Source organism: Procambarus clarkii, chromosome 42 (assembly GCF_040958095.1).
Source record: "Procambarus clarkii isolate CNS0578487 chromosome 42, FALCON_Pclarkii_2.0, whole genome shotgun sequence".
NCBI classification, from domain to species: domain Eukaryota; kingdom Metazoa; phylum Arthropoda; class Malacostraca; order Decapoda; family Cambaridae; genus Procambarus; species Procambarus clarkii.
This window is the reverse complement of record NC_091191.1, coordinates 26,160,367-26,186,081: the sequence shown is the minus strand read 5'-3', so window position 1 is coordinate 26,186,081 and position 25,715 is coordinate 26,160,367. Positions and strand designations below refer to the sequence as shown.

Genomic DNA, 25,715 nt, shown 5'->3' with positions numbered 1-25,715 from the left:
GCTTGGGCCCGCGTTCGAGTCTCGGGAATCAATGCTTTCACTTCAAGTTTTGGAGAATGAGGAGGGAGTAGGTATTTAAGTAAGGAGTCGGTTCATTGTGTTCTATTTCGAGGCCTTCTCGAAAAATCTGGTTAAGTTTTTTTTCGCATTCTGCCAAATTTGCTTGAAAGTTTTTCAATTGGTCATTCGTGTCTCTTAACATATTTGCCTGCTCCTGGTTGGTCAGAGAGTTTTAGAGGGAGTCTTGTGAGTTCTGGAGGAAGAGAGCATGGAGAGGTTTGGAGAGGTGATGGCTGTAGAATTTAGAGGAGGAATTTAGATAATATTTTAGAGGAGGCTAAAGTCTGGATCAATCTAGAGGGTTGAATACTGTAGAGTTGAAGAGATTGTATGGTATTACTTAAACATTGTCTCTGGAATTATATAAACATTTTTCCATGGAATTACATAAACATTGGTCTATTGTATTACATGAACATTAGCCTTTCTTAATACACAAACACTAATCCATTTTATTACTTAAACATTTGTCCATGGTGTTACATTAACATTTGTCCATAGTGTTACATAAACATTTGTCCATGGTGTTACATAAACATTTGTCCATGGTGTTACATATACATTTTGAAACGATGCAGAAACGAAAATTGGCTGATAGGCTGGTAGACTGACTGACAGTCTGTTAGACTGATAAGCTGGTAGATTGATTGACAGGTTGGTGCATTAACTGATTAACTTAGTAATAATTTTTTTGGCATTCGATATGGCTATTTTCATAATCCTGAATGGAAGTTGAAATCACAACAACTCGATGAAACATTATTAAATGATTTATATTAAAATAATTTTAAAATCCTTTGCCTATTCAACTCTAAATCATCGATCTATGCAAATGTCTGATATAATTAAGTCTGATAAATGTTGCATTAAAATTTGCAAAATTTTATGATATCAAAAACGTATTGAAAGAACCTAAATAATAAAAGAAAATGGTTGCAATAAATCTTTCTGGATCTGTAATTCAAAGTGAGAAATTTCAGTTGAAGTTATATTTTCTTTGCTCTCACGACATAATACCAAGACACAGACACCTTGAAGAGAGAGAGATGCAGACGTTGGGAGAAGAAGGGAGAAGAGAGAGAACCGAAGGTCCCCTGATAAGAAAAAGATGCAGACAAATTAGAGAAAAAAGGCATAGTCTCCATGAAGACTAAAAGAGACGGAGACCTTCCGATGGTTAGAGGAAACGGAGAAAGAGGCGTAACTCTCCTGAAGAAGGGATCAGCTTTCACCCTCCTTTATCTATCCACTTCACAGGGACACAACGCTGCCAGGTGCCGATAAGAAGCTTAGTTTGAGGATAATACATAAGTGATTAAGGTTCTCAGTAAATACAAAGTAGCGTTGTGAAGCCTTCGTTCTGGACAAGAAATAAAAGCAAAGATCGGAATCAGATAATAACCACAGAAATATTGTAATATCTCAAATACTTCTTTACATCACAATTACCACATAACAATAATAATCAAAATCATTTTAATTTCAGAGACAGAAAATATAATTTAATTGTTGTAAAAACTTTTTCCGTGAGTCCCGGGGACTTAGAAATGTTCCATAAGGCACTATGGGAGAGAAATGGTTAATAGGATGTCGTTACATCACGGCGCTTTTAAGGGAAATGACGCAAGGAATAATGGTCATGGGTGCTGAGGAACCATTAGAGCTCGTGATCGCTGAAAGTTTTTTACATATTCATAATGAAGATGTCTTGAGCCTCATGCTGAAGTGTGATTGGTTGGGGGAAAGATACTCGAGATAAAAAGAGGATTAGGATTGGCTGAATTGAGCTTTCTGTGCTCCATTCAGCTGAACATGGGTTGTGACTGGCAGACTAGAGTAAATTTTTGATGATTCTGAGTCAGGATTATGACTCAGAATTATAATTATACTATTATAATCATCACAAAAGATGATTCTGTGTCAGGATTATGATTGGGTGAAGGAGATTAATATATACAAAGGTTGTGTATATATTAATTATATACAGTTCTTTACTAAACGGAATTACTGTTAGTTCCTTACTAAACGAAATTACCGTCAGTTATCTGAATCGATTCATTAGTGTTTAAAACATTAAAAAAAGTTTGAGATTTGCAAATAACTGACTGATAAATCTAATGAGGTTGTCATCATGAACGAGACTACGTTAATACAATGGAAGAGCTTCTTAATGATAAGAATACTTGTCGGACGAAAAGTAAAGATCTAACTGAGAAAGTCAAGGCGTATTTTAAAAAAGAATTTGAGAATTTTACTTCAGATTAATACATTTATTACATAACTTAAGACTAAATTACCATCGTCTGTCGTACGAATTGTCTACCTGACTGGCGGAGATATTGCTCCCGCTAGTAAGAGCTCTACCTATTTACTAGTGACTTGACATGACTAAGAATTTTATGTCCAAACCTAAGATAGATTCACACTTTCAATAGTCTGCTTGTACAGTACATCCTTGCACGTAAAACAAATCTCCCATATACACACCTAAGAATTTTAACATCAATGTGGCTTTTACAATGTAAAGACATTACAAAATGGGCTGAATGCAAATTCGCCTATAACCTCTTGCGGTTGTGTCTATCAAATGTTGTGTACATAATGTAGTGTGGTTTATATTGGCTAGACGGAAGGTAAGTAATTATAAAGAGGAGGCACCAAAGGTCAAAACAGGAAAATCCTTGATTATTTAGGAAAACACAAATGTATTATTATTATGACTGGACAATATTCTATTGCCTTATTTTGTCATTAAAGTCAGAGAGGTTTTCCGAGTGATTTGTTCGATGCAACGAGGTAAAACTTAAAATATTGGAACACACACACACACACACACACACACACACACACACACACACACACACACACACACACACACACACACACACACACACACACACACACACACACACACACACACACACACACACACACATGGGTTGTGTGTGTGGATATTCGATGTAAATTTATTAAGTTTATTTTTAGATTAATCATCTGACAATAGGGGGCCTGTTAGCCTGGTGGATAGCGAGGACTCATAATTCTGTAGCGCGGGTTCGATTCCCGCACCACGCAGAAACAAATGGACAAAGTTTCTTTCACCCTGAATGCCCCTGTTACCTAGCAGTAAATAGGTACCTGGGAGTTAGTCAGCTGTCACGGGCTGCTTCCTAGTGTGTGTGTGTGTGGTGTGGAGAAGAAAATAGTAGTTAGTAAACAGTTGATTGACAGTTGAGAGGCGGGCCGAAAGAGCGAAGTTCAACCCCCGCAAACACAACTAGGTGAATACAGACACACACACACACAAAGGTTGTGGAAGCAAATTCTATTCATAAATTTAAAACCAAGTATCGAAAGGCGGGATCCGTTGCTCTACCGTCCAGCCCAAGTGGTTGGGCTGGACGGTAGAGCGGCGATGTCGCTTCATGCAGATCGGCGTTCAATCCCCGACCGTCCAAGTAATTGAGCACCTTTGCTTCCTCCCCCCCCCCCCCGTTCCATCCCAAATCCTTATCCTGATCCCTTCCATGTGCTATTTAGTCGTAATGGCTCAGCGCTTCTCTCTCCTCCTATTTCCAGCATTTTTTCGATGTAAATTTATTAAATTTATTTTTAGATTTATCATCTTACAATCATTAACGACGATCCTGCAGGCACAAAAAGGTGAGTACAAATAGATGAGTACAGACACACACACACACACTGTGGAATAAACCATTTCCTACACCACACAGTATACACAGATACCGGGAGCAGCCGCAGCAGTATACGCTGCTCCTGGGCGCCCACTTTGGCCGCCTTAATGTCGTATTCCAAAGGTCTCACTTTCCTTCCTCGTTAAAATTGTCTCCATCCTTCACACGAAAGATTTTTAGCGAGAAATCTCAGGAAGTCAAGTCTTGAATGTTGGGCAAGGTCGATACTGGCTCTGGGAACCCTTCCAAACATATTGGAATATTTTGCATACCGGAAGAACATCTTTAGTGGCATGTATCTTGTTGTTAGTGGCACGTATCTTGTTGTCCTTGGGACGTATCTTGTTGTCAGTGGAACGTATCTTGCTGTCAGTGGCATGTATCTTGTTGTCAGTAGTACGTATCTTGTTGTTAGTGGCATGTATCTTGTTGTCAGTGGCATGTATCTTGTTGTTAGTGGCACTGATCTTGTTGTCAGTGGCACGTATCTTGTCAGTGGCACGTATCCTGTTGACAGTGGCACGTATCCTGTTGTCGGTGGCACGTATCATGTTGTCAGTGGCACGTATCATGTTGTCAGTGGCATATATCTTGTTGTCAGTGGCATGTATCTTGTTGTCAGTGGCATATATCTTGTTGTCAGTGGCATGTATCTTGTTGTCAGTGGCATGTATCTTGCTGTCAGTGGCACGTGTCTTGTTGTCAGTGGCATGTATCTTGTTGTCAGTGGCATGTATCTTGTTGTTAGTGGCACGTATCTTGTTGTCCTTGGGACGTATCTTGTTGTCAGTGGCACGTATCTTGCTGTCAGTGGCATGTATCTTGTTGTCAGTAGTACGTATCTTGTTGTCAGTGGCATGTATCTTGCTGTCAGTGGCATGTATCTTGTTGTCAGTGGCATATATCTTGTTGTCAGTGGCATGTATCTTGTTGTCAGTGGCATGTATCTTACTGTCAGTGGCACGTGTCTTGTTGTCAGTGGCATGTATCTTGTTGTCAGTGGCATGTATCTAGTTGTCAGTGGCATATATCTTGTTGTCAGTGGCATGTATCTTGTTGTTAGTGGCACTGATCTTGTTGTCAGTGGCACGTATCTTGTCAGTGGCACGTATCCTGTTGACAGTGGCACGTATCCTGTTGTCGGTGGCACGTATCATGTTGTCAGTGGCACGTATCATGTTGTCAGTGGTACGTATCATGTTGTCAGTGGTACGTATCATGTTGTCAGTGGCACGTTCCTTGTTGTCAGTGGTACGTATCTTGTTGTCAGTGGCACGTATCATGTTGTCAGTGGCACGTATCTTGTTGTCAGTGGCACGTATCTTGTTGTCAGTGGCACGTATCATGTTGTCAGTGGCACGTATCATGTTGTCAGTGGCACGTTCCTTGTTGTCAGTGGTACGTATCTTGTTGTCAGTGGCACGTATCATGTTGTCAGTGGCACGTATCTTGTTGTCAGTGGCACGTAACTTGTTGTCAGTGGCACGTATCATGTTGTCAGTGGCACGTATCTTGTTGTCAGTGGCACGTATCTTGTTGTCAGTGGCACGTATCATGTTGTCAGTGGCACGTATCTTGTTGTCAGTGGCACGTATCTTGTTGTCAGTGGCACGTATCATGTTGTCAGTGGCACGTATCATGTTGTCAGTGGCACGTATCATGTTGTCAGTGGCACATATCATGTTGTCAGTGGCACGTATCATGTTGTCAGTGGCACGTATCATGTTGTCAGTGGCACGTATCATGTTGTCAGTGGCACGTATCATGTTGTCAGTGGCACGTATCATGTTGTCAGTGGCACGTATCATGTTGTCAGTGGCACGTATCTTGTTGTCAGTGGCACGTATCTTGTTGTCAGTGGCACGTATCATGTTGTCAGTGGCACGTATCATGTTGTCAGTGGCAAGTATCATGTTGTCTGTGGCACGTATCATGTTGTCAGTGGCACGTATCATGTTGTCAGTGGCACGTATCCTGTTGTCAGTGCCACCTATCAGGTTGTCAGTCATAGGTGCCACTCGCCAAGGGCAAGCTGGGGGCCAATCAGCGCACGGTACACGCCCGTTAGTTGTTCTCAATTACGTCTTCGACTTTCTTATTCTCATTTCCGGGTCTCATTGACTCATAAACTCATTATCTCTAGCTTAGCTTACTCAACCTCTCCCTCACTCTTTCTCTCACTCCCTCCTGTTCACTGACACTCTTCCTCTAACTCATTCTCTCTCTTCTCACTCACCATCTCCCTCCCTCTCCATCTCTCCTCACTCACCATCTCCCTTCCTCTCCATCTCTCCTCACTCACCATCTCCTGTGGGAAATTTACAACACCGATACATCACTATTGTGTGCTAATTATAGTAACTATTAACTCTACTAACTGTAGTGCTAACATAAATTAATATTTCTATATCTGAGCATTTATTGCTAATATTCTCATAACCTCGAGAGGCAGGATTGCGTTAGATAATGTTTATCTAGACACATTTATTACCAATATGTATAGAGAATTGAATATGGTTCTCTACTTTTATCTGTATTCGATATAATAATAAACTATGGATACTATAACTCCTAATGATTCAACAACCGAGAGTTATTAACTACGATTATCACTAAATGACAGTTTTATCTGTTACATACGAATGCTATGAAGGAATAGAAATTTTCTCCATTTCTCGATTAACACCATTTAACGAGAACATAGATATTAATTAATTTCCTATAATTGCAACCCTATTCTTTTAAAGCATTGCATCAGTAATTACACGGAAAAGAATTCTCCATGATTACTAAATTCTATTGTGAATGCAAAGGAGGGGTTTAGGGAGACGTCATTGCTCATGAGGCATTCCTGGCGATCAGAGAGGCGAGACACGTGGTGGTGTGACTGAAGAGTTCTCCAACAATAATTGCGTGGCGGCTCCACCATTAGTCACCAATTACCTCCCCATGTGTTCTACCAGTTAATAACGCAACAACAATTGAAGCCACGGTCCGTAATTGCGCTTGTACTGCAGTGGACGCATGGATCTGGCGGACGCGGTTTCGGCAGACCTTAGTGTTTGACACGCTCACGTTAAGCATACTCTTCTCGTTTGATGCATCATCCTAGATCGTATATTTGTGGGTAGTTTGTCGTAACGAAGCAAGAACAACAATAATACAACGTTAGTTGATTTTCTTCATTTATTTCAATGTCAATGAATACTGAAATAATTCATAGCCTAATAAAATGCTACTTAAATTTCCCTGATTGCAGCATATATATGAGGAGTCGACAAGTTGTCTGTCTTCATTCATGATATTCACTTCGGGTTCTTTCTTTATTGGGATCCTGTGACCACGAGGATGAGTGACGAAACAAAGTTACAGAAGTCGTCTTACAGCTAAGACACCCATTTCGTATAACTTTAGCTAAGATTATTAGTAATTTCTTTATAATTCATATAAGATCTTTACAGTAAATAATTTACTGCCAGAATTTATGACTTAGTATTTAAGGTGTTTTTCTTACTGCTGTTCAACATTTCATAATCTTTGAATCTATATTTAGTTCAGATTTGCCATGTTACTATCTCAACAATGAACTAGTGACGAACCACACTGGTTCCTAGATATATATGAACTTCTAGAAATACCCCCCCAATGTTGATATTTGAGGCTTTGACTTTAATTAATTAATAATACAGTCTATTCATTATCTTCAAGTGATTGTTAATTTAATTATCGGACATAGGCACAGGTTCTATAGTGTCAATCTAATAATTACCTTTATTCGTTTTTCTTTTTTTCTCAAAAGTGGGTGGTCCTTCAATTTATTTTAAACATAATAATCAAATAACATAATGTCACAGTTAAAGCTCCAGATATCCAACCTTTTGGTCCTTCTTACCAGATATATACTAATTAGTCATAACTAATCACCGTGTGAAGTAATCTAGACTCACCACATTTTATTAATTGTGGCTACCGGCAGTGTACCACATAGGTTAGCCTAATTCACACCCATTTATTTGCTGTTTATACCTCATGTATAAAGAAGCACTAGTGGGACACAGTCAGTTACCCACAACACTCAGACCTATACCTCAAACTGGGGTAAGAATCTTCAGATCACTAGGAGCAACAGCTCACAATTTCTATAATAACTCCACATTAACACCTGCATTAGAATGGCCTCACCATCTAACTATTATTTATCTAGGTGGTAATGACATACATCCTACTCGACACCCAGCTGAGGTAATTAATCACCTTAAAACAATAATTTCCTCACTTAAACTTGTTAGCAGTTCAGTAGCGTTCACATTGGTGGAACCTCGCCAACTAACCAATAATAATCGATGGGGAGTGAGTTCAGAATATTACCAAAGGGCTGCCAAATATATAAACTTTCAGCTGAGGAAGAGAGTACGATTGGATGCCACTTACATTCAATTTACAGCCAGACCATACAGGCAAAACCTGGCAAGAGATGGTGTACAATTGTCAGGTGAGTCTAGGTCCCATGTAGATGACAAGTTGGTCAACACAATCAACCACCATAAAAGGCTGTGGCTAGCAAGCCAAAATTAACTGTACATATTTGTATATTCACCTGTGTGTGCAAGTGCACATTTATATAAACTATAAAATCTAAAAAACCCAAAAACACAGCACAACTATATATATTCACATTATTGCACCATAAATTAATTTATGCCAACCTTTATTAGGTAGGAATTTAGGCTGCGATTGTGCTGAGTTTTGAACAAATGCAGACTAAATAACTTTCTTTAGTAGAAACCCTTTCAACTAGTCTTGAACTAGTCAGTAGTGCTTACATTATTCATTCTTGTGCTGATCCTACCAAGGGTGGGATTCAAACTTTATAGTAACTCTATTTAGAGTATATACATATTAATTATTTTGTGTATTAATTATTTGTGTGTATGAATTTTGAGTGCTGCTGAATGATCACTATTACATCTAATGGTGATAATGAAGAGCTAGCCAGAAGAAAGTTTAATGGTAACATTCAAACACTGCTCAAAATCCTTAGCTACTTATTGTTAGGTAGGGACATTTAACCTTGAGTGAGGAAGAGTGCAAATTAGTCAGACTAATTTAGGCTATATTCAATTTACTTGTCAACTAATGAGCAAGTACTCAAGCTACATTAGCAATACATATTCAAGTCCTATGAAACTTGGAATAAAGCCACCATGGCTACTCCTGAACAGTTAAGGAGAACCTATATTGGCCTTAAAGGTCATTTAACCAGACTGATTAATAAGTCTGATACTTTGTCTAAAGCAACTCCCATTGATTACTATCAACTAGAAACATCATTGAGAGTAGCTGATCTCAAATTTGATCAAGTCAGATCTACAATCCAGTTTTGTCTCAACCTACTGAATGCAGCTGAAACTGATCCTGATAAAATAGATCAAACTCTAACAGAAACTTCTCAGTATGAAGATGAGACTCAAGATAAACTTATTGTACTATCCAATATAGTAAATCAACATAAATCCAATGCAAATAATCCTGTGTCTCAATCCAGTAATCAATTACCTGAGGTTCGTCTGCCTACTTTAGACTTACCTACATTTGCAGGGCTGGATGAGGAAAATTGGGACACATTTTGGACTTCATTTGAAGTTCATATACATAAAAAATCTTCTCTTGACAGAGTTTCTAAATTCTCTTACCTAATCAGTCTTCTCAAAGGGGAGGCTAAATAACCTAGATAATAAATAAATAACCTAGCTCTCACTGTGAGTAATTATGAGGAAGCTATAAAACTACTGAAGTTGAATTACTGAAACAAGGAGTTGAGTATAGCTAACCTGTATTACCAGTTACTGGATCTGAATGCACCAAATAACCGACCAGATTCACTTCAAAGGTTCAGGCTAGAAGTAGAGTCTCTAGTGAAGGCCTTAGGTACTAAAGTTGATGTACCAGCCTCAGAATGGTCAATTAAGTTATTTTTACAGAGGAAATTACCTCGAAATATTTTAGCAGAAATCTGCTCACACTATAAAACCGAGTTTCTCACTCTCGAGCAAATATTTGAGGGACTGAGAATAGCGGTTAACAGGTTGAAAACTCATGATAAGATTAAACCTGAGTCTAAACAACCTAACCTTGACAACTCAGTTAAACCAAAATCGAATTTGAACAAGATAAATTAGGACTACTCCATCCACTGGAAAAAGGAGTGGTAGTGTAGGTATTTATTCAGTATCTCCCTCTGATGCTACAACTAATGTGTCTACTAAGAAGACAAACTCAGCAAGAGAAAGAAAGTGTCTGTTCTGTGAACAAGAACATGTCACCTACAAGTGCAATGTTTATCCTAACTTTAATGCCAGGATTAAACGCCTACAAGAATTACACAGATGCTCCAAGTGCATGGGCTCTCATGATCCCAGTAAATGTGTGGTACATCTATGGTTATGCAGTAGATGCAACAAAGGTGTGCATCATTATACCTTATGTAGAAAAACTTCTTCACAATCTGTGACACCTAGGGAGGATTCTATGAATTCTACCACAGTACAATATTGCAAGGTATGTGGGACATTTGGGGCTTGACTCTAATTATTTAAATATTAATATAGTAAAATTAATTACGAAGGACCACCCACTTTTCTAGTAAAAGAGGGAAACTGAGAAAATATGATCATTAGAAAATTCTTGATGAACCAGTAACTATGGATAAAATACTAGAGAATATGATCATTGAAATAATTAATGGGCTGTATAATTAAATGAATCAAAGCCTCAAACACCTACATTGGGGGGGGGGGTATTACTGGAACTCAGTACGTCCAGGAACTAGTGTGGTTCGTTCACCAGTCCAATGTATAATAATCTAATCCTATGAATATTTATGAAATCATCATCGTTATCACTAATGGGAACATAGATTATGAATATGTATAATAATAATTATAATAATCACATGTTGATCCAATGAACAGGGTTCTGCATGTAAAGAGCACAGATAATAATTCAAGGAATACAAAGAAATCTTAGCTTAATGACGATTCCTTAGAAGTTAGTTACGACTCGTCTTCTGATTCCCCTGGACTCTTCATGGAACACTGGGAGGTGGTTAACATGAGAATGACAGCACGAAGAAATCTTCACCCACGCTGTAAATCAAATTAGTTTCAGTAGTAACAAATTAAACTACTAGGAATCTATATTCAAGAAAACTAGATTAACAGCAGGAAATAATAACCTGTAGTTTTTAGTTGTCATTCATCGTCACGACAAGCTACCCAGCTATAAACCTAACCCCCATTAGATGCATCAAATAAGGATAAGGATACTTAGCTAATATGGGCACTGTGTAAGTTAAGGCTTGCCGAAATTCGCGTCCTAGGCTCCGGTCTAGCCTATCCTAGATACTGACGCGCTTCACTGGCCGGTCACGTGGAGTTACATAGAACCAAATTTAACAGGTTCCGTAAATGACACTGACACCAGGTGAAGGTATTGTCTGCAAGGTTCTTCACACCTCACAGTGGCGACTTTCTTCTGGAGATTTGATAGCGTTTACCCTGGTGGCTGGGTAATGGCGTCTCCTCATGAGCACCACGTGAACACGTCTACTCGTGAGCGCTTCAACACGTGGACTGGCGTCTCTTCCGCCACGCTCCGCGTCCCGCGTTTGTTAAATAAATTATTTATTATGGATATTGTCATTTTTTGCAGTTGTGCTTGAAATGCTCGGATTAGGACGGGTTTATTATTTGGAGGAGTTAATATTATTATTTGTCCGTTTTATGATAGTAAACGAACAATGGAGAAGAATTATAATCTCTCCAGGGCATTCACGCGTGACGTTAATTTTATTACTAGATAACAGCTATAACTATAAACGCTCTATTTGGCTTTAGTTGGAGATCAGTTTATCTGTAATTAATTATCACACAGAACACCGTTGTTTATAGAGAATCAAATTCAATTCTCAGACACATTGGATATAAATGTGTTTATTACAATGGAATCTGACGCAATACTGGCGTCGGGTGACGTAAGAATTCTAGCCTTACTGTACAGAGGTAATTATTAGTACATGTGAATTCTACGTTGGGTTAATTTTACTCACTACAATGATTAGTAGAATTAGTAATAATTAATGAGAATGCAACAGTGTTGTATTCAGTGTTGGAAATTTCCAACATAACTCCACGGGAAGGGTTCTAGGGTCGTAGTGTAATGTGGAGTACTGACACCTATCCCGAAGTTGGTGTGAATATTAGTATGTTAGTATGTTAGTACACACATAACGAATGTCCCGTATTTGTTAAGGACTTGCAAGAAACTTAAGTCTTTCTAATTTCATATCAAATGAAACATGTTATTATGAATTACCTAAAGCTAATAATTAAGAAAGCCTACAATAAATCTGAGATTGGTGTCGCTATGACATGTAATGTGTATGTTACAAATCTCTAAGTCTGTAAACTCACAAGTACTCCAGATAAATAATGTTATTTATAGCCTACACAATAATTAAAGATTTTAAATCACACAATTTAAACAACAGAATCTACTGTGATGGGAATGTCCTGGGTCATAGTGACTTGTAATAGTTTGTTACTTGACATCACACCGCAGTATCATCATAGTTATCTAAATTGGGTGTAAAAGGAATTACTCTTGTTCAGAGTTGTAATAGGCTTGCAGATTCCGCCTACATTGTTGAGCAGCAGCTCTAGTGGGGCGGTTGCTCGGAGGATCAGAATTACTGTCCTCGGAAATTACTGGGGAAACTGGACCTGGCTGATGTTCTCGCTCAGCCAATTCAAGAGGAACCAGCTTCTCTAAAGTTTTTAGAGTAGTGTTGCCTCGGCATAAAACTTTCACTACTCTCAGGACACCTTGATGATCTGGATGAATGGCAACAATTTTGCCTATGGGCCACTCTGACCTTGGTCCATCACTGTCGACTAGTACTAGGTCCCCTGGTTTTAATTGCACTTTATTGTAAGGACTCGAAGCTCCGTAGTGGTACTCTCGTAGAGCTGTGAGGTACTCTCGAGTCCACACCTCATTCCACCTGTTAATAACTCTGGAGAGATGCTGGTAGCTTTCCACCAAGTCACCTCTGGTCACATGTGACGGGTCTACGGGGTCCTCTTCGGCTAAAGGGATGAGAGGGCTCAGTAGACCTCCATGGATCAAGTGTGAGGGACTCAGAGGTTCTCTCTGGGTGAAATCATCAGACAGGTAGGTTAATGGGCGGTTATTGACTCGCGCCTCGATTTCCACAACAATAGTTTGGAGTTCGGAGTAACTGACCTTTTGTCTGTGTAAAGTTTTCCTTAGACACTTCTTGACTGTGCCTACCATTCGCTCATAGAACCCACCTTGCCAAGGGGCTCTCGGTGCTATGAATTTCCAGTGACATTGTCGTCTCTGTAGGACCGACTGTACTTCTGGGTGGTTCCAGACTTCTCGTAAACAAGCTTCTGCCACAAAATTGGAACCATTGTCCGATATCATTAATTTGGGACAAGATCTGCGAGCTGCAAATCGGCGGAAGGCCTGGATGAAGGCCTCAGCACTCATGTCTGAAGTGACTTCTAAATGTACGCCTCTGGTTGTAGCACACGTAAAGAGACAAATGTATGCTTTCACTGGTATCTTATCTGGGTTGCCAGTGAGGAGTAAGGCTCCTGTGTAATCAACACCAGTGGTTTCGAAAGGACGAAGATGAACCACTCTCTCTTCAGGGAGTGGTGGAGGTCCTGGGTAAGGACATACTCTAGCATCGTATCTTTTACAGATTACACAAGATTTAATAATTGACTTAACTGTCTGACGACCTTGAGGAAGCCAGTACTTTTGTCTAAGGTCGGTGAGAGTATCTAACACTCCACCATGTAAAGTACCATATTGATGGTGATGTAAAACAAGAAGTTTAGTGATGACGTGGTGACGAGGTAGAAGAATTGGATTCTTTGTGTCCAGATCAATTTTTGCATGAAGCAAACGTCCTCCACATCTTAATATATTATGAGTGTTGGCATCATACCAGATACCTAGAGACTTAGTTAATTTATCTGGAAGATTTTCATATTCGCTTCCATATGTCTCTTGTTGTGCTCGTTTGATCCAGTAGAGGATAGGATGGGGAAACTTATGTCGAATTCCTATCTTAGCAAGAAAATCAAACACATGTGCAGTTACTCTTAATAACTTGCTTAAGTTAGAATAATTGTGAGGATAAATGGCTAAGATTCGTTGAGGTTCTGGTTCTTTCATGGGAGTGGTGATATTGGTCACTATGACTTGTGGCTTTTGTTTGGGCCACTGACCACCAACAAGCCATGAAGGTCCATTGAACCACAGCGAAGACTTGATAAGTTGTTTTAGTGTTAACCCTCGGGATAAATAATCTGCAGGATTGTCCTTAGTAGGAACATGTGTAAATTTATATCCAGCAGATAACTCATGAATCTCCCTGACGCGATTACTGCCGTAGGGAGTTTTGTTGTTGTTGTTTCTTACCCATCGTAAGACTGCCTCGTTGTCTGACCACACGACAATCTCACCAAAGTGGATATTATTGAGTGTCTTTGTCAGGCAATGAGCCAATCTTACTCCCACCAGCAATGCAGTCAACTCCATTTGAGGTAAAGATCTCTTCTTAATGGGAGCAACTCTTGCTTTAGATGTGAGCAAAATTGATTGTGCACTATTAACTAAGTAGGCTACTGCGCCGTATGCTTTGCCAGAAGCATCGCAGAAAACGTGCAAATTGGTGGGTAAGTTTGGTCCTGAAGCATTACGAGGAAATCTCAAAACGCCTAACTGATTAAAATCCGTTGAGAGTATCTGCCATTTAGCTTGTAACTCACTTGGTAACGGATCATCCCATCCCATATGTTTCTGCCAGCACTCCTGCATTAGGAGTTTGCCCCTTATTAATATAGGACTAAGTAGGCCTAAAGGGTCAAATGGTTGACTGACAAACGAGAGCAGTGTTCTCATGGTAAGGGTTGAGTTATAAGTTTGTACTGACTTGACATTCATCTCGTCAGTACTGGTGTTCCACTCCACGTCTAGAACCTTTAATTGATTGGGTACCTGATAACCTGGAAATTCTTTCTCGATTACCTGGTTGAGTAATTCATTATTTGAGGCCCATGACTGTAGTGGCATATTGGCTCCTAATAGTTCACGGTTAGCCTCATGGTAGATTTCTACCAGATCAGTTTGATCATTAGTTGTCCCCAGGAAATTGTCGACATACAAGTTGTCGCTAATGTCTGCCTTGTAGGGGCTGTTTGATTTCCTCAAATGTGTGTTTAATGTTGCTTGCAAAAGAAACGGTGAGGACGTAGCTCCAAATAATACTGAGGCAAAACGATATGTGATAACTTCACTGTTAGGATCCAGTGGATCCTTAATCCAGAGGAATTTTGTGTAGTTACGATCCTCCTCCTGTAAACCTACTCGGAGAAAAGCTTTGCTGATATCAGCTGTATAGGCGAAAATGCCAGTGCGAAATCGTAACAGCACATCATGTAGCCTTTGTGTTAGGCTAGGTCCCGTTTGGAGACATTCATTTAAAGACACACTGCTTGGCTTTACTTTAGCACTACAGTTAAAGACAATACGAATAGGTGTTGTCAATGAGTCTTTCACCACAGCGTGATGAGGTAAATAATGACCTATTTTTCGGTCATCGTTATCAACAACTTCAATAAATTTACTGTTAAGTTGTTGTTGGATGAGTTGATGATACATGTTCAGTTTGTCTGGCTGCTTCTGTAGTCGTGTTCATTGAGACTGCAATTGCGAGGCTGCCATAAAATAATTTACTGGAAGTTGTGGATGATCCAACTTCCATAGGAGTCTTACCCAGTATTGTTTATTTTCATAGACAACTGTATCCAGGTATTGCTGGTAAGTCCACGTATCATCAGGACTTGGTTGTTGAGGGATAATGCCTAAAGTGTCTAAATCCCACAGACGATATATTGGTGGGTCAGACTCAATATCCTCAGATATTTCCCTGAAACGTAGGGGTGACTGTTCCAAGCCTAGTCACGCCACTATTATGTTATTAGATTGTTGGTTTGTGGACGTCGGATTTTGTCTGAAAAGCACCGGTCCTGTAAGCAATTTGCCTCCTGCGGACGACAACAAATTCATTCCGTGTTGTCTAGTGCATCCAGTTATAAACTTGTAATAATGATCCGTGCCTATAAGTATTCCAACATCTGTGAGGCAGTCAGAATTTATTTTATAATCTGCTAGCCTCATGCGGTTTCGTCTAAGATGTCTCGCAGTGCGAGCTAACCCAGTGACTTGTAAGTCTGTGGGAAGTTTATCCACTACTACCGCGTGTATTGGACTAGTAGAAGATCCGAATCTCACTAATAACTTAACTACTTTGTAGTCACGAGGTCCACTATTTGACAAGAAACCAGAAATATTTAACCTCACACTTTTGGCAGGTTTTAAATTTAACTCATCTACCAACTGTTGTGTAATGAAGGTTTTCTGTGAACCTTGGTCAAAAAGACCTCTAGTGTTAATTCTAGATCTTCGGTTTATTAGTGTAAGTTGAGCTGTAGGCAAAGTAGTATTATTGCCTGACTCAGTAGCAAGTACATTTACTTCTTGATGCACTTTGCAATATTGCACTGCGGTAGAATTAATGGAATTCTCCCCAGTGGTCATGGTTGGTGTAGAAGATTTTCTACATAAGGCGTAGTGATGTACACCTTGGTTGCATCGGTTGCAGGAGCGTAGCTGTACTACACATTTTTTGGGATCATGAGAGCCCATGCACTTGGTGCACTTGTGTAATTCTTGCAACCTTTTAACCCTAACATTATAAGTAGGATAAACAGAGCATTGATAAGCGGTGTGTCCCTGATTGCAGAACAGACACTTTCTCTGGTTAATAGACTTGGTCTCTTTAGTAGACAAGTCATTGGTTATCTCAGAAGGAGACACCGAATATGTACCTACATTTCCACTCCTTTTCCCAGTGGATGGAGTGGTTTTGGATTTATATTTATTCGACTTATTCAAACCCTGTTTAGGTTTGACTGAAGTGTCAGTATTATTTGGTTTAGACTCAGGTTTAATTTTATCATGAGTCTTCAACCTGTTAACCGTTATCCTCAATCCCTCGAATATTTGGTCAAGAGTGAGAAACTCGGTATTATAATGTGAGCAGAGCTCTGTCAAGACATTTCGAGGTAATTTCCTCTGCAGTAGTAACTAGATAGACCATTCTGAAGCAGGTATATTAACTTTAGTACCTAAGGCCTTTACTAGGGACTCTACTTCTAGTCTGAAGCTTTGAAGTGACTCTGGTCTACTATTTGGTGCATTCAGATCTAGTAATTGATAATAGAGGGTAGCTATACTTAACTCTTTGTTGCAATAGTTCAACTTCAAGAGTTTTATAGCTTCCTCATAATTACTCTCATCAAGAGTGAGGTTATGTATAACCTTTTTAGCCTCTCCTTTGAGAAGACTAAGTAGGTATGAAAATTTAGAAACCTTGTCCAAGGACGGTTTCTTATGGATGTGAACTTCAAATGAAGTCCAAAAATTGTCCCAATTTTCTGTATCTAATCCTGAAAATGTAGGTAAGTCTAAAGTAGGTAAACGAATCTCTGGTAGTTGGTTATTGAATTGAGACCCTGTGTTACTGGTATTGGATCCAGATTGTTTTGCTAATTTAGATAGCATGTAAAGTTTATCTTGAGTCTCATCTTCATACTGGGAGATGTCGTCTACAATTTGACTTACTTCCTCAGGATCAATTTCTACAGTATTTAGTAGATCAAGATAAGATTTACTTGTAGATTTGACTTGATCAAATTTCAGATCAGCTACTCTAACTGATGTCTCTAAGTGATAAGAATCAATGGGAATATCTTTAGATAAGTTCTCAGCCTTGTTAATTAATCTGGTCAAATGACCTTTAAGGTCAATGTAGGTTCTCCTTAACTGTTCAGGAGTAGCCATGTTGGGCCTGGGTCCAAACTTCATGGGGTTAGTATATGTATTACTAATGAAGCTTGGGTAGTTGTTCATTAGTGGACAAGTAACATTAAATGTAGCCTAATTGAAGGTGGCTAATTTATACTTTACCTCACTTGAGGTTAAATGTACCTACCTAACACCAAGTAGCTAGATATTTTGTGCACTGTCTGAACTTCACCATTAGTTCTCGTCCGGTTAGCTCTTCTATATCACCATCAGAGTTAATGGAGATTATCCAGCAATACACAAAATAGATACACAAAATAATGAATACAAGAGAAATATTATGGAGACACTCCAATCAGAGTTATCTCAAAGTTAATCCCACCCTGTTTAGGGTCAGCACAAATAGTATACTACATACACTACTGACTAGCTTAGATCTAGTCGTGATAATTCCTAACTAAGAACTATAAATTTATTTAGTCTGGGCTTGTACCAAATTCAGCACAATCTCAGCCTAAATTCTACCTAATAATATTGGTAAAGATTATTGTGGTGCAGTAAGGTAAATATAATTGTGCTGTATTTTTGGGTTTTTTGTTTTTATAAGAGTGCACTAGCACACACAAGTGAAAACAATTATGTACAGTTATGTTTGGCTTGCCAGCCACAGCCGTTTGTGATAGTCGATGGTGTTGATTAACTTGTCAACCACATGCAACCTAGACTCACCTGACAAGTGTACACCATCTCTGGTCAGGTTTTGTCTATAAGGTCTGGCTGTAAATTGGATATAAGTGGCATCCAATCTCACTCGTTTTTTCAGCCTGAAATTTATGTACTTAGCAGCTCTCTGGTAGTATTCTGGTGTTACTCCCCAACGATTATCTTGACTTGGTTGGCGAGGTTCCACTAATGTGAATACTACCGAATTACTGATGAACTTGAAAGAAGGAATTATGGCTTTAAGGTGTTTGATCACCTCAGCTGGATGACGAGTGGGATGGATGTCATTGCCACCTAGGTATATAATGGTTAGATGGTGAGGCCACTCTAACGCAGGTGTTAGTGTGGAGTTGTTATAAAAGTTATGAGCTGTTGCTCCTGGTGACCTAAAGATTCTCACTTCTGTGTGAGGTATAGGTCTAAGTGTTGTGGGTAATTGGCTATGACCCACTAAAGCTATCTTGTACATGAGGTGAAAGTAGCAATGTGTTGGTGTGACTTAGACTAACTGATGTGTTACACTGTTGGTTGACACAATTAATTAAATGGTTAGTCTTGATTACATCACACAAGGATTAGTTATTAATAACTAGTATTTGTAATTATAATTTTATGCCTATCCGGTTCGAAGAGGACCATAATGTGGGACATTTGGGGCTTGACTCTAATTATTTAAATATTAATATAGTAAAATTAATTACGAAGGACCACCCACTTTTCTAGTAAAAGAGGGAAACTGAGAAAATATGATCATTAGAAAATTCTAGATGAACCAGTAACTATGGATAAAATACTAGAGAATATGATCATTGAAATAATTAATGGGTTGTATAATTAAATGAATCAAAGCCTCAAACACCTACATTGGGGGGTATTATTGGAACTCAGTACGACCAGGAACTAGTGTGATTCGTTCACCAGTCCAATGTATAATAATCTAATCCTATGAATATTTATGAAATCATCATCGTTATCACTAATGGGAACATAGATTATGAATATGTATAATAATAATTATAATAAACACATGTTAATCCAATGAACAGGGTTCTGCATGTAAAGAGCACAGATAATAATTCAAGGAATACAAAGAAATCTTAGCTTAATGACGATTCCTTAGAAGTTAGTTACGACTTGTCTTCTGATTCCCCTGGACTCGTCATGGAACACTGGGAGGTGGTTAACATGAGAATGACAGCACGAAGAAATCTTCACCCACGCTGTAAATCAAATTAGTTTCAGTAGTAACAAATTATACTACTAGGAATCTATATTCAAGAAAACGAGATTAACAGCAGGAAATAATAGCCTGTAGTTTTTAGTTGTCATACGTTGTCACGACAAGCTACCCAGCTATAAACCTAACCCCCCATTAGATGCATCAAATAAGGATAAGGATACTTAGCTAATATGGGCACTGTGTAAGTTAAGGCTTGCCGAAATTCGCGTCCTAGGCTCCGGTCTAGCCTATCCTAGATACTGACGCGCTTCACTGGCCGGTCACGTGGAGTTACATAGAACCAAATTTAACAGGTTCCGTAAATGACACTGACACCAGGTGAAGGTATTGTCTGCAAGGTTCTTCACACCTCACAGTGGCGACTTTCTTCTGGAGATTTGATAGCGTTTACCCTGGTGGCTGGGTAATGGCGTCTCCTCGTGAGCACCACGTGAACACGTCTACTCGTGAGCGCTTCAACACGTGGACTGGCGTCTCTTCCGCCCCGCGTCACGCGTTTGTTAAACAAATTATTTATTATGGATATTGTCATTTCTTGCAGTTGTGCTTGAAATGCTCGGATTAGGACGGGTTTATTATTTGGAGGAGTTAAATATTATTATTTGTCCGTTTTATGATAGTAAACGAACAATGGAGAAGAATTATAATCTCTCCAGGGCATTCACGCGTGACGTTAATTTTATTACTAGATAACAGCTATAACTATAAACGCTCTATTTGGCTTTAGTTGGAGATCAGTTTATCTGTAATTAATTATCACACAGAACACCGTTGTTTATAGAGAATCAAACTCAATTCTCAGACACATTGGATATAAATGTGTTTATTACAATGGAATCTGACGCAATACTGGCGTCGGGTGACGTAAGATTTCTAGCCTTACTGTACAGAGGTAATTATTAGTACATGTGAATTCTACGTTGGGTTAATTTTACTCACTACAATGATTAGTAGAATTAGTAATAATTAATGAGAATACAACAGTGTTGTATTCAGTGTTGGAAATTTCCAACAAGGTACACCAAGAAATAAATGTACTTGCTACTGAGTCAGGCAATAATACTACTCTGCCTATAGCTCAACTCAAACTAATTGATAGGAAGTCCAGAGTTAACACTAGAGGTCTCTTTGATCAAGGATCACAGAAAACTTTCATCACACAACAATTAGTCAAGCAGTTGAAATTAAAACCTGCCACAAGTGTGAGACTGAATATTTCTGGATTCTTGACTAATAGTGGACCTCGTGAATACCAAGTAGTCAAGGTGTTGGTGAGACTTGGATCTTCCACTAGTCCAATACAAGCGGTGGTAGTAAACTTCCTTCAGACCTGCAGGTCACAGGACTAGCTCGCACTGCGAGATATCTCAGACGTAACCGCATGAGGCTAGCAGATCACAAAATAAATTCTGACTGCCTCACAGATGTTGGTATCCTAATAGGCGCTGACTATTATTACAAATTTATAACAGGATGCACCAGACAACACGGAATGAATTTGTTGTCATCTGCTGGAGGCAAATTCCTTACTGGACCTATGCTTTTCCAACAAAAAACTGCATCAACCAACAAACAAACTAACAATTCAATAGTGGCAAGACTAGGCTTGGAACAGTCAACCCTACATTTCAGAGAAATATCTGAAGATAATGAGTCTGATCCACCTGTATTTCGTCTGTGGGATTTAGACACTTTAGGTATTGTCCCTGATAAACCAAGCCCTGACGATGCGTGGAATTACCAGCAATATCTAGACACAGTTGTCTACAAAGACAAACAATACTGGGTGAGACTGCCATGGAAGTTGAATCATCCGCAACTTCCAGTTAATTATTACATGGCAGCCTCTCAATTACAGTTTCAATAAATATGGCTGAAGAAACAGCCAGATAAATTGAACAGCCAGATTAAATGTATCATAAATTAATTCAACAACCACTCCACAGTAAATTTATTGAAGTTGTTGATAATGATGACCAAAAAACAGGTCACTATTTACCCCATCACGCTGTGGTGAAAGATTCATTGACAACACCAATACGTATTGTCTTCAACTGTAGTGCCAAAGTGAAGGCAAACAGCGTGTCCTTGAATGAATGTTTCCAAACGGGACCTAGCCTAACACAAAGGCTACATGACGTATTGTTACGATTCCGCACTGGTATTTTCGCTTATACTGCCGATATCAGTAAAGCTTTCCTTAGAGTAGGCTAACAAGAGGGGGATCGTAATTGCACCAAATTTCTCTGGATTAAGGACCACTGGATCCTGACACTGATGTCGTAACCTACAGGTTTGCCTCTGTGCTATTCAGTGCGACTTCTTCCCCGTTTCTACTTCAAGCTATATTAGATACACATTTGAAGAAGTCAGATAGCCCTTATAAAACAGAGATTAGTGACAACTTGTATGTCGATAATTTCCAGGGAAGTACTAATGGCAAATCCAAATTGGTATAAATCTACCATGAGGCTAACCGTGAGTTGTTAGGAGCCAATATGCCACTACAATCATGGGCCTCAAACAACAAATCATTAAACCAGATAATCGAGAAAGAATTTCCTGGTTATCTGGTACCTAATAAATTAAAAGTTCTGGGCGTGGAATGGAACACAGTTACCGACGAGATGAATGTCAAGTCAGTACAAACCAATAATTCATCCCTTACCATGAGAAAATTGCTCTCGTATATCAGTCTACCATTTGACCCTTTGGGCTTACTTAGCCCAATTTTAATAAGGGGCAAGCTCCTCATGCACGAATGCTGGCAGAAACATATGGGATGGGATGATCCGTTGCCAATTGAGTTGCAAGATAAATGGCAAATACTAACAACGGATTTCAATCAATTAGGTGATTTGAAATTTCCTCGTAATGCTTCAGGAAAAATCTTACCCACAAATTTGCACGTCTTTTGCGATGCCTCTGGCAAAGCGTATGGCACTGCAGCTTACTTAGTCAATAATGTACAATCCTTTTTACTCACATCTAAAGCAAGAGTTGCTCCAATCAAGAAGAGATCTTTGCTTCAAATGGAGTTAACTGCATATCTGGTGGGAGTACGATTGGCTCATTGCCAGACAAAGACTCTCAATAATATTCACTTTGGTGAAATCGTAGTGTGGTCAGACAATGTGGCAGTCTTACAATGGGTAAAAAAGAATAACAAAAAACTCCCTACGTTAGTAATCGTGTTAGGGAAATTCATGAATTATCTGCGGGATATAAATTCAGACATGTCTCCACCAAGGACAATCCTGCAGATTACCTATCAAGAGGCTTAGCATTAAAACAGCTAATAAAGTCTTCGATGTGGTTTAATGGACCTTCATGGCTTGTTAGTGGTCAGTGGCCCAAACAGAAACCACAAGTCGTAGTGACCAGTATCACTATTCCCATGAATGATCCAGAACCTCATCGAACCTTAGCTATTAATCCTCACAATGATTCCAACTTGAGTAAGTTATTAAGAGTGACAGCACATGTGTTTGATTTTCTTGCTAAGATAGGAATCCGACATAAGTTTCCCAATCCTATCCTCTACTGGATCAAACGTGCACAACAAGAGACGTATGGAAGTGAATATGAAAATCTTCCAAATAAATTAACCAAGTCTCTAGGTATCTGGTATGATACCAACACTCATAATATATTAAGGTGTGGAGGACGTCTGCTTCATGCAGAAATTGATTTTGATACAAAGAATCCGATCCTTCTACCACGTCACCACATTGTTACAAAGCTTCTAGTTTTACATCATCATCAATATGGTACTTTGCATGGTGGAGTGTTAGAAACTCTCACCGACTTGAGACAGAAATATTGGCTTCCCCAAGGTCGTCAAACTGTCAAATCACTCATAAAGTCCTGTGTAATCTGCAAAAGATACGACGCTCGAGTGTGTCCTTACCCAGGACCTCCACCACTCCCTAAGGAGAGAGTAGTCCATCTTCGTCCCTTTGAGACCACTGGTGTCGATTACACAGGAGCCTTGCTTCTCACTGGCACTCCAGATAATGTACCAGTGAAAGCTTATATTTGCCTCTTCACGTGTGCTACCACACGAGGCGTACATCTAGAAGTGACTTCGGACATGAGTGCCGAAGCCTTCATCCAAGCTTTTCATAGATTTGCAGCTCGCAGATCCTGTCCCAAACTAATGATATCCGATAATGGTTCAAATTTTGTGGCAGGAGAAGCCTGCCTACGAGAGATATGGAATCATCCAGAAGTGCAGTCTGTCATGCAGAGACGACAATGCCACTGGAAATTTATAGCTCCCAGAGCCCCCTGGCAAGATGGATTCTACGAACGTATGATAGGGACTGTCAAGAAATGTTTAAGGAAGACCTTGCATCGACAGAAAATTAGTTTCCCTGAACTACAGACACTCGTCGTAGAAATTGAGGCGCGGGTTAACAACCGCCCCTTAACTAGCCTATCAGATGACTTCTCACAGAGAGAACCTCTGAGTCCCTCACATCTAATACATGGAGGCCTACTGAGCCCTCTGATACCTTTGGCAGAAGAGGATCCCGTTGACCCTTCCCATGTAACCAGGAGTGACTTAGTAGAAAGTTACCAACATCTCTTGAGAGTAATTGAAAGGTGGATCGAGGTGTGGACTCGAGAGTACCTCACAGCTCTACGAGAGTACCACTATGGAGCTTCGAGCCCCTATAATAAGGTTCAACTCAAACCAGGAGACCTAGTATTGGTTGACAGTGATGGACCCAGGTCAGAATGGCCTATAGGCAAAATTGTCTCTATCCACCCAGATCGTCAAGGCATCCTGAGAGTAGTACGGGTTTTGTGCTGAGGCACTATTACCCTAAAAACATTAGAGAAGTTGGTACCTCTCGAATTAGCAGAACGAGAGTGTTCAACAGAACCAGCATCACCTACAGTTTCCGAGGACAACAATTCTGATCCACAGAGCACACGCCCACTTAGAGCCGCTGCTCAACAATGTAAACGGAAACTACAAGCCTAATATAGCTCTGATTGAGAGCAAATAAATTACCATCCAATTCAAGGTAATCAGGATGATACCGTGATGTAATAAAAATTAGTCCAGTAACTAATCAGTTACAAGTCACAGTGACCCAGGACATTCACCTCGCTGTGGATTCTAAGTCTCCTTCAATTGTATGCTTCCATTATTAATTTGTTTATGTGTAGGCTATAAACCACACCATTAATTCATCCAGAGTACTGCAGCGTTTACAAAGCTTTAAGACTTAGTACCCTAATCGTTACCCGTCATAGCGACACCAGTCATTGAACATATTGTAGACTTTAGTAGTTATTGACTTTAGATGATTCATAATTCCATGTTTTACATTTAACATGAGTTCCTTTATAAGACTTAGAATCTTATTTGTCCTTGACAAATACGGGACATCCGTTATGTGTGTACTAACGTACTAACATACTACCATTAAATTAACTTCGGGACAGGCACGTCAGTACTCAACATTGAACTGCGACCCGAGTTTCCCTCCCCACCGGATCTCCCTCCTCTTCCCAAAATATGTAAAGCCGACTAATATAATTTGGTGCAGGTAACAAAGAATATTGTGTGAATAGATAAGGTCGCCAACAGAGGTTGACTGTCGCCAACACCGGCTGACGGTCGCCAGCAGCGGCTGACGGTCGCCAGCAGCGGCAGACGGTCGCCAGCAGCGCCTGACGGTCGTTAACAGCGGCAGACGGCCGCCAGAAGCGACAGACGGGCGCCAGAAGCGGCAGACGGGCGCCATAAGCGGCAGACGGCCGCCAGAAGCGGCAGACGGGCGCCATAAGCGGCAGACGGCCGCCAGAAGCGGCAGACGGTCGCCATAAGCGGCAGACGGGCGCCAGAAGCGGCAGACGGCCGCCAGAAGCGGCAGACGGGCGCCATAAGCGGCAGACGGGCGCCATAAGCGGCTGACGGCCACCAACAGAGGCCGACGGTCGCCTAGGTATCATGACCAGACTTGTCTGGTGTAGAACTGTAAGCTGAACAGTTTGGAAACTGTACAAATGGTTAA

At 39.9% G+C, this 25,715-nt stretch overlaps 1 protein-coding gene across 1 annotated transcript in view; it reads right to left on the bottom strand.

Annotated features, from left to right (window-relative positions):
- The window catches only part of LOC138373458 (neuroblast differentiation-associated protein AHNAK-like), a 37,793-nt gene extending 12,308 nt beyond the window's left edge, over positions 1-25,485 (bottom strand). Inside the window, exons 1-4 of the mRNA XM_069339666.1 lie at positions 25,287-25,485; positions 24,514-24,641; positions 17,538-17,684; positions 4,927-5,224 (exon numbers count right to left, since the gene is read on the bottom strand). Of these exons, the coding sequence (XP_069195767.1) occupies positions 4,927-5,224; positions 17,538-17,684; positions 24,514-24,641; positions 25,287-25,485 (772 nt within the window). The remainder of the gene's footprint in view (positions 1-4,926; positions 5,225-17,537; positions 17,685-24,513; positions 24,642-25,286) is intronic.
- Between the last annotated feature and the right edge of the window lie 230 nt (positions 25,486-25,715).